This window comes from Oncorhynchus gorbuscha, linkage group LG04, assembly GCF_021184085.1.
Source record: "Oncorhynchus gorbuscha isolate QuinsamMale2020 ecotype Even-year linkage group LG04, OgorEven_v1.0, whole genome shotgun sequence".
NCBI lineage: Eukaryota > Metazoa > Chordata > Actinopteri > Salmoniformes > Salmonidae > Oncorhynchus > Oncorhynchus gorbuscha.
This window is the reverse complement of record NC_060176.1, coordinates 55,865,478-55,880,396: the sequence shown is the minus strand read 5'-3', so window position 1 is coordinate 55,880,396 and position 14,919 is coordinate 55,865,478. Positions and strand designations below refer to the sequence as shown.

Sequence of the window (14,919 nt, the reverse complement as noted above, 5' to 3'; positions counted from 1 at the left end):
ATTCGGGAAATTCGTATTCCTGGTTGTAATGCTGCTAATGCTGGTGAGATACCGCCCATCGCATATCCTAAAGTTATTTCAGATTGTATGTAATAATACAAAATCATTTCTTGGCTGCTCTATTTGTCGGCACCATCTCACCATCAATTACTAGCCTGCTATTCAGTGGAGTGAGTTTGTGGTCCAAGTCTGGGTTTAAGGGTCTTTTTTCCAAGTTTAAAAGGATAAATATTCAACATCATGGGACATAAAAGGTTGAATACATTGGCCATGCTGTCAATCCAGCATGACTTCTGCCACGTTCAAAACAACTGGAAACTCAGAACTGGGAAATCTCAGACTTCAGTGAGTTCAAGACAACTGGGAAAAAAATGAGCTCCGACTGGGAAAATATGGTCATCTAACTCGGAATTCCAAGTCAGGAACTCAGGCCTCTTTTTTAGAGCTCCAACCTGAAGATCACTGACTTCATGATTTGACCTTGTTTTTTCAGAGTTCCCAGTTGTCTTGAAAGCACCATAAATCCAGGGATTGCCCGACTTTGATGACAAAGTTTCATGACAGAAATTGCCCATGAAGGACCGCCGCAACACCTTCCTGTTCAAGTGAGTAAAGGACAACAAGGTGAGTCAAAAAATGTATTGTATGCTGCTGCATAAATTATGCAATATGTCAGGGAGATATATATACTGTAGATAAGAATGCAATACTAAGTGTGTGTAGTAAACTGTTAGTAGCCCATATGCCTCACCCTAATAATTTGGTCCGTTAAAGAAATTTCAAGAAATGTAATCGTTAAATATTGTAAGAGCTTTTGTTGTCTGCTTATATGCCCTCTTTATTTATCCTACGGTTCTGACTTAGTATACAGGGAGAATAGTGTAATATAGGCCTTTCTAGGGAGTTTTTCCTAGCCACCGTGCTTCTACACCTGCATTGCTTGCTGTTTGGGGTTTTAGGCTGGGTTTCTGTACAGCACTTTGAGATATCAGCTGATGTACGAAGGGCTATATAAATACATTTGATTTGATTTAATTTTGATTTGTAAGAATGGCCAATGTTCTGAATTCTGTCGCTGTGCATTTCAAAGTACTGAGCAAATAGTTATATTGACTGCGTCCGTCGTAGCTCGCTCATTTCTGTTGAAATGACGGATTGCCTCTTATTCGCTTGTCATCCCTTTATGCCATAGTTTGTGCATCTCAATTGTCAGCAGAAACAACATTTGTTTGAGCAAGTCAGCCATATCAGCTATGTTTTTTTTTTAAAAGCAGTAAATGAGGCTGAATGAACTGTTTCGCTGCCACACAAGGCTCCGATGATAGCCAGGTGTGGCAGTGTTACTGTACACTACATGGTGCTGAAAAGAAAGCTCTGCTTTCGGAGACAGCTTTAAGTAGGCCATGTGGGAACCGTTTGTCACCGACAAGATTTACATGCAAAATCCCCACTGCAAACAGCATTTGCAATCAATGCATGTAGGCCTAATCAACTAATGGACATTAATGGCAACAAACCCCGTGTGGCTCAGCTGGTAGGTGGCTCAGCTGGTAGGTGGCTCAGCTGGTAGGTGGCTCAGCTGGTAGGTGGCTCAGCTGGTAGGTGGCTCAGCTGGTAGGTGGCTCAGCTGGTAGGTGGCTCAGCTGGTAGGTGGCTCAGCTGGTAGCACACGGCACTTGCAACGGCAGGTTTGTGGGTGTGTTTCCCACCACTGAGCAGTATGAACAAATATTAAAATGTTTGCACGTCCTACTTACTGTAAGTTGCTCTAGATAAGAGTGTCTGCAAAATAACCAAAATGTAAAACACTCAACATGTTTTCAGTATAGGGCGTAAAGTATTCTACACATTTTATCAGATAATGTCCAACTGTCTTTCACAACACGAGAAGCAGAAATGGTGCTATAGTCAAGTGTGCCTTTGGGCTCATTATCACACCAGAGATACTGGATATAATGACGAGATGCTTGTGTCTCCATCCTAACAATGGGATTCGTTGTCCACAGAGCGAAACGGTGGGCTGTCAAAGTCCCGCCTGTTCCTTTGTTTGGATTGATGGATACATCTCGTTGTATGAATACATTTTTCAATATTCTATTAGGGGTGTTAATATCAACCGTATGTCTTCAATGGAGAGTGAGATGTTATGCTAGCCTAATGAATATGGATAGACCGTCTCGAATTTCAACAGGGACAACTCCGATATTAAGTATTTTTTCTCACAGTTGCCAGGATGTAATGTGCATCATACACATCAATACAATCCTAGCAACCTAACCATTTCAAAACGTATATTATATCAAATAAGTCTCACGTATCAAAATAGCAATTCATTTTTATCTTGACTAGATTTGACACTCTCTCATTGCCCCCCATACAAAAACGCCTCTGTTGCTTAGTAATGAATGATCTGCTTAATGTGGACAGATCTTGGGCGGAGTAAATCCTCTCACCTCTTCCTCTCTGGACACACTTTGCAATAAAATAGAAAGTCCTCATAGAGATAGAGGACTCATCTTTGTATCTGTGGCGTCTGACAGGAAGGGCATCTCCATTTCAAAGTAGTAAATGTTCTTCTTTTGTTTGAAAAAAAGCATAAAGCTAATATTGGTGATTTACCACCACCTGCAGTGCTGAATCAAAACTTGTGTCAATAATTTATTGTAACCACTAGATGGCGGTGATATAGCTTAAAGCCATTGACAAACCATAGACAACACAATTTGAAGAACACAATGCTCTGATCACTGGCTGATTGTTCACAGCCCATAGGAATCCCCACCCAGTTGACTACTTTAAAATGGTGGAAGCCCTCAATGGCAATGTCCATGCTAAAACAGGTTATATCCAGCTAGGGACCTCTGTCTATCTCTATGATAGTCCTCCAGTTATGAGCTTCTACGCCATCCTGGGTTTGAACTGTGAAATCATGTTTATTAACTAAATAGAGGTAGGGCTAGGTTACGCTACTTCACTAATGTCAAACATCTTGGGAATCAATTTGAGTTACACATCAAAACAGTTTCATCATCATTCTGTATGGTTTATTTGAACTACATAGTGTGTATCATAGATGAGAAATTGCTTGGTATTAAAGGAAATATATTATATTTGTTATCTGATACATAGTTAAAACCCTGTACATTTTGTTGCTATAAAAGGTATGGTGCAGTTTTACAATGGTAAGAATGAACAAAGCAGAGAAATATTTCAGATGGCAACATCATAATTGGGGTTTGTAAAAGTTAATAAATGAAAGGACTGCTTAATTGCTTACCATATATGTTCCATTGGTTACACTTGTACTGTATGCACATCACCGATTAGCTCTTAATTTATATGTAAAAGCAAGTTTGTTAATTTGCAAAGCAACAGATTATAGAAACAGTAGTAAACAAACAGTTTTCAGTGGAAATGAGCTACCAAATCAAATGTACAGTAGCCCTAGGAATCAATCTACAGGTCTATTTTACTGTTCTGTCCTTTTGAAATGTTTGAACACCATTGTGGGTTTGATGTTGTAGGATTCTTGTTTTAGAAAATATCTGTGCTCCAAAGTGAAGCAAATTGAGGCATCTCTTTTTGTTATCCCATGGGTCGTGGCCTAAAAATGGCAGAGGTTCCACTGAATTGATACAATTGATGTAGCTCCACTTCTGTTTTGTCAAGACTTTCCATGTTGCATTCATTTGGGGGTTATGTCAACAGATCTTTATAAAGATACCTCCGCTTCTCTTCCATTGTATTAAACTTGCACTGTGACACTCAACACTTCCTGTTCTCAACAGAAATACAAACTGCACAAATGGCTGAATCATTACCTGTGTGCTTCATTAAATATGTTAGTAGCTAACAATAACACACTGAAGGACATGAATACATTGTTTGCTCTGCTTGCATACAGTACTTATACAGGCCTTAACAATTGTTTTTAACAGAACTAAGTGACACATATTTTACTCTATTGTTTTGAACAATGCCATAAGTGATCCCTTCATGTATATTGGACGGTCATATCAGTGTTGTGGTGGAGCCTTGGACACACACAGGACATTTTTATAGATCTGAAATCAAAGTGGAGGAAGACATTTCAAAGGCAACATTCATGCTGTCATTACGTTATAGAGAACGTCAGACTAATGATATTATCTGGCATTTGCGTCTGCGATGGCACTTGGGTGTCAGAAAGAGGAGCAGGTGCGTGCTAAGGGGGACACTCCGTAAGAGGATAGCTGGAGGTCCATTGGTGTATAAAAGCAGTAGCTTAAATGTACTGAAGGAATGTCATTTGAGTTGTCGCTATAATAAATGATTGTAGTCAATGAGGACAAAGTTATTTCTTTACACCTGGAACAGTATCATCATCAGCATTAATTCTATCCGAATCAAGCAGTGTCTGTGAAAACTCCAAGTCTATTCAGTGATGGAACACACATGCTGGGAGTGGGGTGTCTTCCTGCCTCCATTGCCACACTGGCCAACAGCTGTGGTCACTGGCTGACGTGAACATGCACACCTGACTTAACCAGGTTGGTGAAAGGGGGAGGACAGGGGGTGTTGGGGTCAGGGGTTGATCATATGGCTGCTGGAGTGATTTGATGTGCTGGTTAAAGCAAGCTGGTCTAAATATGTCCAGCCCCCAAGTGGTTGTGGAGTGGACAGGCAGAGTGAAGCAGTTACGCTGGTGTCACATAGTTCCCTGGGAAAGTCCCAAAGGCATGTGTCCTTTTTGACGTACCTAAGGAAAGAGCAGAGCACAAAATTAACCAAAAGGTTGTTCTCTCATACTGTACACTTTAGAAATGCTGTATGAAAATTAAACCCAGTCATCTGAAGTCATACTTGTAATGTCATGCCCAATAGAGGGCGCACTTCATTTGTCTTCTGAATATAAGGTTTGTGTAAATTCCTTACCTACAAACCAGCCATCATCACACTTCTCCATCACTTGTACTATGTCCCCCTCTCTCAGTTCCAGCTCATCTTTGTTCTGTGGTTTGTAGTTGTAAACTGCTTTGTATCTGAGTGAGAGAGCACAGGCTGGGGTTTTGGATTTGATTTTGGGCAAGATTAATAGACTGTGGCAATGAAGAATGAGGGACAGTACCCTCAATCACAAAGTATAAAATCACATTTTGATTGATTACAATTTTTTACTCACGGTTGGTGTTGCATCACTGTTGAGCCAGCATTGTTGGTCGTTTGTGGTTTGGGGGTATTGGTCGGGGCTGCTCCTCCCCTGTGGGCAGATGGTGATATCTGATTGGATGGTGAAACAGCTCTGCCAATGGAGTTGTGCAAAGCCGGGTGTGCTCCTCCCCAGTGGTTGTTCTGGGTGGTGGGGAATGCAGCCCCAGAAGTGGGGTGTGGCCAGGGATTGGGTGCTTTTTTGGATAGTGAGGGCTGGGGGGATGAGCGTGAATGGGAAGCTACAATCCCATGGGGTATGGGTGAGGACGGCTTCAGGGGGGAATATCCTGGTTCAGGGCTGTGGGACGAGGGGGTCAGACTCAGAGGCGAGCGGGTCAAAGGTGAACAAGGTGAGTGTAGAGGGCGTCCTGGACTCATTGGCTCTGGGGATGTGGGTGACATGGGGCATGCAGGGTAGTCATCAGAGGATGATTTGATGCGGGGTAACTTGTTAACCTGGACGTAGTTGGTGGGGAAGATGCCACTCCGGCTGGTCCCTGGGATCCGGCCCTCCAGCCACCTGTCATCCACACGCCTGGTCACACAGATCACCTCGCCCTTAGACAAGAGTGGAGCACAAATATGGTTCATGACATAAGTATCATTCAGATATCAGGTACAGTAGTCATCCAGTGTTTCCCCTTTATCAATTTAGTAGTGGTGGTCTACCGCTGCTGAACTGTTGCCACTGCTGCAAGAAATATGTTGTAATGTTTTGTATATATATACACAGTGCCTTCAAAAAGTATTCAGACCTGTTGATGATGTCCACATTTTGTTACCTTACAGCCTTATTCTAAAACTTATTAAATTGTATTTTTCCCTCATCAGTCTACACACAATATTGCATAATGACAAAGCCAAAGCAGGTTTACATAAGTATTCAGACCATTTACTCAGTACTTTGTTGAAGCACCCCTGGCAGCGGTTACAGCCTCGAGTCTACATAGGGTATGACGCTACAAGCTTGGCACACCTGTCTTTAGGGCGTTTCTCACATTCCTCTCTGCAGATCCTCTCAAGCTCTGTCAGGTTTGATTGGGAGCATTGCTGCACAGCTATTGTCAGGTCTCTCCAGAGATGTTCGATCGGCTTCAAGTCCAGGCTCTGGCTGGGCCACTCAAGGACATTCAGAGACTTGTCCCAAAGTCACTCCTGTGTTGCCTTGGCTGTCTGTTTAGGGTCGTTGTGCTGTTGGAAGGTGAACCTTTGCGCCAGTCAGAGGTCCTGAGTCCTCTGGAGCAGGTTTTCGTCAAGGATCTCTCTACATTGCTCCGTTCATCTTTGCCTCGATCCTGACTAGTCCTCCCAGTCCCTGCTGCTGAAAAACATCCCCACAGCATGATGCTGCCACCACCACCATGCTTCACCGTGGGGATGGTGCAAGGTTTCCTCCAGACGTGACGCTTGGCTTCAGACTAAAGAGTTCCATCTTTGTTTCATCAGACCAGAGAATCTTGTTTCTCATGGTCTGAGTGTCTTTTGGTGCCCTTTGGCAAACTCCAAGCGGGCTGTCATGTGCATTTTACTAAGGAGTGGCTTCCGTCTGACCACCCTATCATAAAGGCCTGATTGGGGGAGTGCTGCATAGAAGGGAGAACCTTCCAGAAAGACAACCATGTCCACAGAGGAACGCTGTCAGAGTGACTATCGGGTTCTTGGTCACCTCCCTGACCAAGGCCCTTCTCCCCTGACTGTGCCTTGACACAATCCTGTCTCGGAGCTCTACGGACAACTCCTTCAACCTCATACCTTGTTTCTTTTCCTGACATGCAGTGCCAACTGTGGGACCTTATATAGACAGACGTGTGCCTTTCCAAATCATGTCCAATCAATTGAATTTACCACAGGTGGACTCCAATCAAGTTGTAGAATCAATGAAAACAGGATGGGCCTTCAAGTCAACTTCAAGCATCGTAGCAAAGGGTCTGAATACCTATGTAAACACTGAAAGGCAAAAATTTTCAAATAATCTGTTTTCTATTTGTCATTATTAGGTATTATGTGTAGATTGTTGAGAAAAAATATCAAATTTAGAATAAGGCTGTAACGAAACAAAATGTGGAAGTCAAGGGGTCTGAATACTTTCCAAAGGCACTGTATATTTCTGCTGAGACGCACTTTTAAATGGATAGTCATTGGCTCGTTGACTCGGAGTCTATGGGAACCACTACCCTTTCCACCACTGCTGGGGAAGTGGTTTTGTAGGGCAAACTCTGTGTCAATGTTGCAGAGTATCTCAGTGAATTTAACCCATGCAATGTGAGAAATACAGTATAGGTACAATACTGGAAATGATTAGATTGGAAATGAGAATCAATGTCCTAAAGAGTACATAGTAGGATGCTCACTTTGCGGAAGGACAGCTCAACAGGCAGGTCTGCATTGAAGGAGAACAGAGCCACTGCCTCTCCATAGTCCAGCACCTGGATGGTTGGAGACTTGATGGGCGTGGGCTTCTCTGTAGGAGGAACAATCTGGGGGCAGAAATGAGAGACGGGTGAGGCTCAGAATGATATGTGGAGCACTTCATATAAGACCCATGCTCAGAAGTTAGATGGATGCACACCAACCTCCACATAGGTTGTGGGGAAGATACCGGCTCTCCCATGATGCTCTCCTTCAAACCAGTTAGTGTCTACCTGCCTGTGGATGTAAACTATGTCCCCCTTCTGTAGAGACAGTTCCCTAGGAAGAGAAAAAAAAAGGTCAAACTATGGCACGATGGACATCCATTAGATTAAAGGAAGAGGTCTGTTTTTTTGTAATCCTTTGTTACAAGGGTTTGTTTCTAGTAATTCTGTATTAACATTTACGTTATTGGGCTTGCTGAGAAAAATGGTTTCGTACAATTACATTTGGCCGCCCTAAATGTAATATAATTACAGTGTGTGCTTCTTTTTACTGACAATATTGTTTAACAGATGTGTGAGAGGGCAAATGGTTTGCAGGCGATCAGTAGCCATTATAACTCACTTGGGTGACTGAGCCTGGAAAGTGAACTTGGCTCGTGCTGCTTTCATCTACATAAACACAAAACAGTTTATCGGCAAGATTGAAAGGAAGTTTGCTTTTCACAAGGGCACAGGCTTCTTTCTCCTTGCAGTTGTTGATAGTTATTGCAAGATCCTAAATCAGGGCAAGTTCAGCTAACAGAAAATAAAACAATACACTACATGGCGGCAGGTAGCCTAGTGGTTAGAGTGTTGGACTTGTATCCGAAAGGTTGCAAGATTGAATCCCCAAGCTGACAAGGTAAAAATCTGTCATTCTGCCCCTGAACAAGGCAGTAACCCACTGTTCCTAAGCCGTCATTGAAAATAAAAATGTGTTCTTAACAGACTTGCCTAGTTAAATAAAGGTAAATGACCCTGGATATCTGAGTCCAGCTCAACTTCAAAACAACTCAGCTCAGAGAGCAGAGACTCCTGGCCAATGCAGCACAGTGGTTGGAAGGAATTAAATCAGCCAAATTATACAAAAGTATGTTGATACCCCTTGAAATTGGTCAATTCAGAAATTTCAGCCAGTCCCGTTGCTGACAAGTGTATAAAAATTGTCCATGCAATCTCCATAGACAAACATTGGCAGTAGAATGGCCCATACTGAAGAGCTCAGTGACTTTCAACATGGCACTGCCATAGGATGCCACCTTTCCAACAAGTCAGTTTGTGAAATTTCCGCCCTGCTAAAGTTGCCCCAGTCAACTGTAAGTGCTGTTATTGTGAAGTGTAAACCTCTAGGAGCAACAACGGCTCAGCCACGAAGTGGTAGGCCACACAAGATCACAGAATGGGACCTCCGAGTACTGAAGTAAGTAAAAATCGTCTGTCCTCCGTTGCAACACTCACTACTGAATTCCAAACTGCCTCTGGAAGCAACGTCAGTACAATCACTTGTTGTCAGGAGCTTCATGTAGTGGGTTGCCTTGGCCAAGGAGCCGCACACAAGCCTAAAATCACTATGCGCAATGCCAACTGTCGGCTAGATTTGTGTAAAGCTCGCTGCCATTGGACTCTGGAGCAGTGGAAACACATTCTCTGGAGTGAGGAATCGCATTTCACCATCTGGCAGTCCGATGGACAAATCTGGGTTTGGCGGATGCCAGGAGAACGCTACCTGCCCGAATGCATAGTGCCAACTGTAAAGTTTGGTGGAGGAGGAATAATGGTTTTCATGGTTTGGGCTAGGACCCTTAGTTCCAGTGAAGGGAAATCTTAACGCTACAACATACAATGGCATTCTAGAGGATTCTATGCTTCCAACTTTGTGGCAACCATTTGGGGAAGGCCCTTTCCTGTTCCAGCATGACAATTCCCCTGTGCTCAAAGCGACATCCATACAGAAATGGTTTGTCAAGGTCGGTGTGGAAGAATTTGACTGGCCTGCACAGAGCCCTGAACACCATTGAACACCTTTGGGATGAATTAGGCCTGCGATCCAGGCCTAATTGCCCAACATCAGTGCTCGACCTCACTAATGCTCTTGTGGCTGAGCAAGTCCCCGCAGCAATGTTCCAACATTTAGTGGAAAGCCTTCCCAGAAGAGTGTAGGCTGTTATAGCAGCGAAGGGTGTATTAATGCCCATGATTTTGGAATGAGATGTTCAATGAGCAGGTATCCACATACACTACATGGCCAAAAGTATGTTCATAAATACAGATTCCTGACAGAGCACAAAGATAAAGCACAAAAGCCTACTGCGAGGAACCTCACTCCTCAAATATAGTCGCTACTTTTTCAAAATGTTTTGACATTGTGTACGTCACAGTTACCTATAGAGGTTGGATATCCCAATAACCAAGAAAGAGAAATACATTTACCTGCTTCTCCAATCTCTTGGGTGGGAACTCCATGGCTTCAGGTGCAGGGGAGAGGCGTTCTACTGTAGAACAGCATGAGGAGGTGGAGAGAAAAACAGGGGTTAGTGACGAAACAAGACAGATGGTATAGGGCATTCCACAGTAACCGAATTGCACTGAGACTTTTTATTTCAAAATGTATGCCAAACAAAAACCATTAATTTCAAAGTTTAACAAACCATATAACTCTATGTACAAGGACTACACTTAACCATTTACACTTAACCATTTACACTTAACCATTTACACTTAACATTTGACAAAAACACATACTGGAAGAACTGTGCAGATACAAAGTTTGGTAACAGAATTTCAGTAAATCTCACTCAGTTTTTTATATGACCATGTCTTCCAAAAACTACTGTACATAACAGTAGAGTAGTGTAGAGTTCAATACAGTACTGTAAAGTAGAGTATAGTTCAGTACATTAGTGTACTCGACTCTAGTTCTCCACTGTACTGAACTCTTCACTCTAGTCTACTCTACAGTACAGTACTAAACTATACTCTACTTTTCTGTACTAAACTTCTATGTTATTTACTGTACGGTGCTGTGCTGAGTTGTCCAAACTTGTGAAACACAGATGTCTATGATTGGTTCAGATTTGGTCTGGTTCAGATTTGGTCTGGTCCGGACAAAATCTGAACCAATCATGGACATCTATGTTTGGGGAAAATGAAGACAAAAAAATGACGTCTGTGGACGTTGAAATCAAGGCCAGGACGGACTGACCAAATTTCAACTACTTTTCAATGTCAATGGGCGTTCAGTGTTGGTCGGTGCTCAGTAGGTGAGTATGCTTGTTACAGTAAATGGAAAGAGAGGGGGCTCATGGGTAGGTGTGAGTAAGACCCGGGAAAGGAGACATCATTGGAGAGAGAGAGAGTTCTGTCACCACCAGACGACAGAAAGACCAAGAAAACAGTATTGAGCTGAACATACCAGAATGCCAGCCGAAGGGAGGACAATAGCAGGTGGCCCAACTGTGGTTTGTGACTATGATTTCCCATTGTAGCCAATTCAAATTGCAGAAATTCCATTACCGATTTTTCAGAAATTATATTACAGATTTGGTAACATAATTTAGAGTTTTAATCACTTAATTCATAAACAAAATTGGTATAAGTAAAAACACTATAACCAATTGATAGGTCTACCTTTACTTGTTACTTCTGTGAACTTCCATTGTCCTCCCTCCTCATGAGGGAGATAAATTTGAAAATATCTTCAAGATTGTGGGTTTTTGGTAACGGAATTTGAAGGCACAAGGCAATGTTTTTTAAACTTACAGAAGGCAGAAAAAAATATTCTAAACTAATTGTAAGTCTTGGTATTAGTTGGCAGTCATCTTTCCTTCAAAATTGTGTTTTGATGTATATCTAGTACCTTGAAATATTTTTTTTGTTAGATTTTTTCTAAGATCCCTTTTCCATTTCTTTGACAAGAAATCAAAGCCTTTGCTTATTCCAAATTCTTGGAATGGAATTTTTTTATATATGCCTTCATTTCTCTAAAATATTGACTCTTGGCTTTCATTTGACATCCAATTTGACGTGCTCATTTGAACTTCACATGTTGGTGCTCATGGGTCCTTTTACATGACCTGTAGCAGAATCACAATGTGTGATTGACTTGGAGTTACATTGTGTTGTTTTAAGTGTTCACTTACTTTTTGGTGCAGTGTATAAAGTGTAAAAAAAAATGTGTTCAGATTTGTTTAAGACAACCAAGAAACACTCTGTGTGACCCTGATTTAGCCCACTGCAGTAAAGGTTATTAAAAGAAGCCAAACTTTTGTGCTGGCTCTTGGACTATTTTCCAAGAAAAACAGTTGGATAAAGCTAATCTATAAGACTTCTGGCCCGAAGTGCCTACTTTTTGTGCTTTCTCCCCACCCTGACACTACAGCTCTTTCCATACTAAAAGTAAGAAACCTCTCCTCTCACTAACCCAGATCAGTTTCATATCGAATTTGTTCACACAGATCAGGTAACAGAATACAGGAAATCACAAAGAATCAAAAGACTTCAACAATAGTCCCGTATTGAATTACTGTATTCTGTTAGTAGAGGCTGTTTTTCCATGGACTTTCACTGATTAGACTATATAAAGTACACTACAGTATATACACATTATATTATGTATATTACCCACTTTTAAATTAAGCAATTCATATTACAGAATTCAAGTACATAGCAGTATTATGTCCAACCTACTGTTACTAGTCTTTACTGAACTATTTTACTGAGACTGAATGTTGAGTGTCAAGGATCATATTACCTCTACCTTATCTGACACCCCTAGACTCACTTCAATTTGCTTACCGCCCCAATAGATCCACAGATGACACAATCGCCATCACTCTGCACACTAGCCTATCCGATCTGGACAAGAGGAATACCTATGTAAGAATGCTGTTCGTTGACTATAGCTCAGCATTTAACACCATAGCACCCTCCAAGCTCATCATTAAGCTTGAGGCCCTGGATCTGAACCCCGCCCTGTGCAACTGGGTCCTGGACTTCCTGACGGACCGCCCCCAGGTGGTGAAGGTAGGAAACATCACCTCCACTCCGCTGATCCTCTACACTGGGGCCCCACATGGGTGAGTGCTCAGCCCCCTCCTGTACTCCTTGTTCACCCATGACTGCGTGGCCAAGCACACCTCCAACTCAGTCATCAAGTTTGCAGATAACACAACACTAGTAGGCTTGATTACCAACAATGACGAGACAGCCTACAGGGAGGAGGTGAGGGCTCCGGGAGTGTGGTGCCTGGAAAACAACCTCTCACTCAACGTCAAAAATCAAAAGGAGATGATCGTGGACTTCAGGAAACAGCAGAGGGTACACTATACTATTCTACGGTATCTCATTCACTTAATAATGTTTACATATCTCACATAACTCATCTATATGTATATACTGTATTCTATACTATATCTTAGTCCGTTCCGCTCTGACATCGCTCGTCCATATGTATATACTGAAGTCTTAATTAATTCCTACTTAGATGTGTGTATTGGGTATATGTTTAATTGGTTAGATATTACTTGTTAGATATTACTGCACTGTCGGAGCTAGAAGCACAAGCATTTCACTACACCCACAATAACATCTGCTAATCTCGTGTATGTGACCAATCAAATTTGATTTGAGTGGCGTAGCCATAGCACCACTCTTTCTGAATGCTTGGATCCAGGATCAACTCCTAATCTTACCATGTGTGGGACTGAGGGCTGCCCTCTGAGCAACAGCTGATGTGGGGACAATGGGACAATGGAGAGGTTGCTTTGAATCAGTCAAGGAGCTGGGGAAAAAAAGATAGCATGTTTACTTTTTGACTGTATGCTCCCACAAACTCCTGTCAATGAGATTTTTCCAAATCTTAACAGCCCACATGGTAGAGCTCCACACAATATGAGAGGACAGAGTGCTGTGTGCTGCAGTAGACACATTTGCCATGCAGACTTGGCCTCTGGCCACAGCTGATGGTTTGCATGTAAAGAAAAAATAAAGATGAAACAGATGCAGAATCAGATGACTCAAGCGTGAGAGGGGAGACTCTGGGGACCCTCTGTCTTTGGAGAGAACTTTTAGTCATCATCATAGTCACTGACATTATTACCATGTTGAAAGGACAGGGAAACTTCATCAGCGTGAGCAAATCAGTGTCATTATTCAAACAAACATATCTGAGAAAGTACATTAGGTCGCTGGGCTAAAACATATGTTTAGCAAACAACAACTTGGAGAAAAACTGTCCAAGAATGTAGGTAAGGTGCCCTCTTGAACTGACAAATATTGGACTGAAACTTGTTAAAGGTATATAGCTCAACTTAAGTAATCTATAAGTGTCTAGGCAGCAAGAGTATAGTTACTTTGTCAAGTTCTCATGTCTTAACTACTAGGGAACCAACGACTGTAAAGACTCATTTATGGCAACAGTAGTGAGATGGACAAGATTAAGAACGTGGGAGTTAGGCCAGGGACTTAACCATTAACCTTTCTTGTCCAGGTGTTACCTCCCTCTGCAGCTCACACTGGCGCCATGCTGTCCATTGACAGTGAAATCTGGGATCATTCTGAAGGATATCTTTAGAAAGTCACACTATTTTTTTTTTTTTTTCCTTTTAGAAACTGTTTTGTTCCAAGTCACTGTAGAATGGTTATTTCACATGCCTGCAAAAATGTATTGACTGCAATAATTTGAATTGTAGTTTGAGACTTGCTTCATCTGTCTGCACTGGTTATCAAGCCATGGTTTATAGACTCTTCAATGGCCAATCTGTCAGTGCACAGACACAGATAGAAGCCACTGGGAACAGACGTCAATTCCACGTTGGTTCAGCGTAATTTCTTTGAAATGTGGAAACAACGTTGATTCAAATAATGTGTGCCGATTGGGTTTCGCCGTTTAGTACCAAGACAACAGCAATCCAAATGGTTGTGAGCAGTCTTGTAGATGCTTAGTCATTGAAAACAGTCATTCAACTGTAATGACCAAGTAAAAGTTACAATGCCACTGATGTGGATCTTATAGAAACAACAGGTGGATTTGTTACTCATAGACAAGTGGTATGTGGTGTCAGAATTGTGTTGCCTTTGTGGGACAATAAAGTTGTAAAATACTTTCATGATCTGAAAACAAAGCACAGTTTGTCAGAGACCAACTGGCAGATCTTTGCCTCCCCAAAAATATTTCTGGATGAAAAAAAAAAGAACAAGAATAATTTGAGAGAGGCTAAAATATTTGCGGAGTAAATATCTCCTCTGTTATGAACAGATTTGTCAGAGCAAATGAAATAATGGTGTGTGAATTACATGGTTTTGAGGACACACATCAGTAACTATAGGAGCAGTATAC

General features: G+C 42.0%; 1 protein-coding gene across 8 annotated transcripts in view; it reads right to left on the bottom strand.

The window, feature by feature from the left end:
• Positions 1-3,029: 3,029 nt before the first annotated feature.
• Positions 3,030-14,919, bottom strand: part of LOC124034320 (vinexin-like) — a 53,321-nt gene continuing 41,431 nt past the window's right edge. For 5 of the 8 annotated variants that reach the window (XM_046347343.1, XM_046347345.1, XM_046347340.1 and 2 more), the window contains 8 exons: positions 13,274-13,362; positions 10,014-10,075; positions 8,167-8,213; positions 7,764-7,878; positions 7,542-7,667; positions 5,162-5,748; positions 4,915-5,021; positions 3,030-4,738 (listed from right to left, as the gene is read on the bottom strand). In XM_046347343.1, coding sequence (XP_046203299.1) covers positions 4,677-4,738; positions 4,915-5,021; positions 5,162-5,748; positions 7,542-7,667; positions 7,764-7,878; positions 8,167-8,213; positions 10,014-10,075; positions 13,274-13,362 — 1,195 coding nt within the window. In that variant the 3' untranslated portion in view covers positions 3,030-4,676. The remainder of the gene's footprint in view (positions 4,739-4,914; positions 5,022-5,161; positions 5,749-7,541; positions 7,668-7,763; positions 7,879-8,166; positions 8,214-10,013; positions 10,076-13,273; positions 13,363-14,919) is intronic. The other 3 variants (XR_006838553.1, XR_006838552.1, XM_046347341.1) reach the window with 3 other exon arrangements.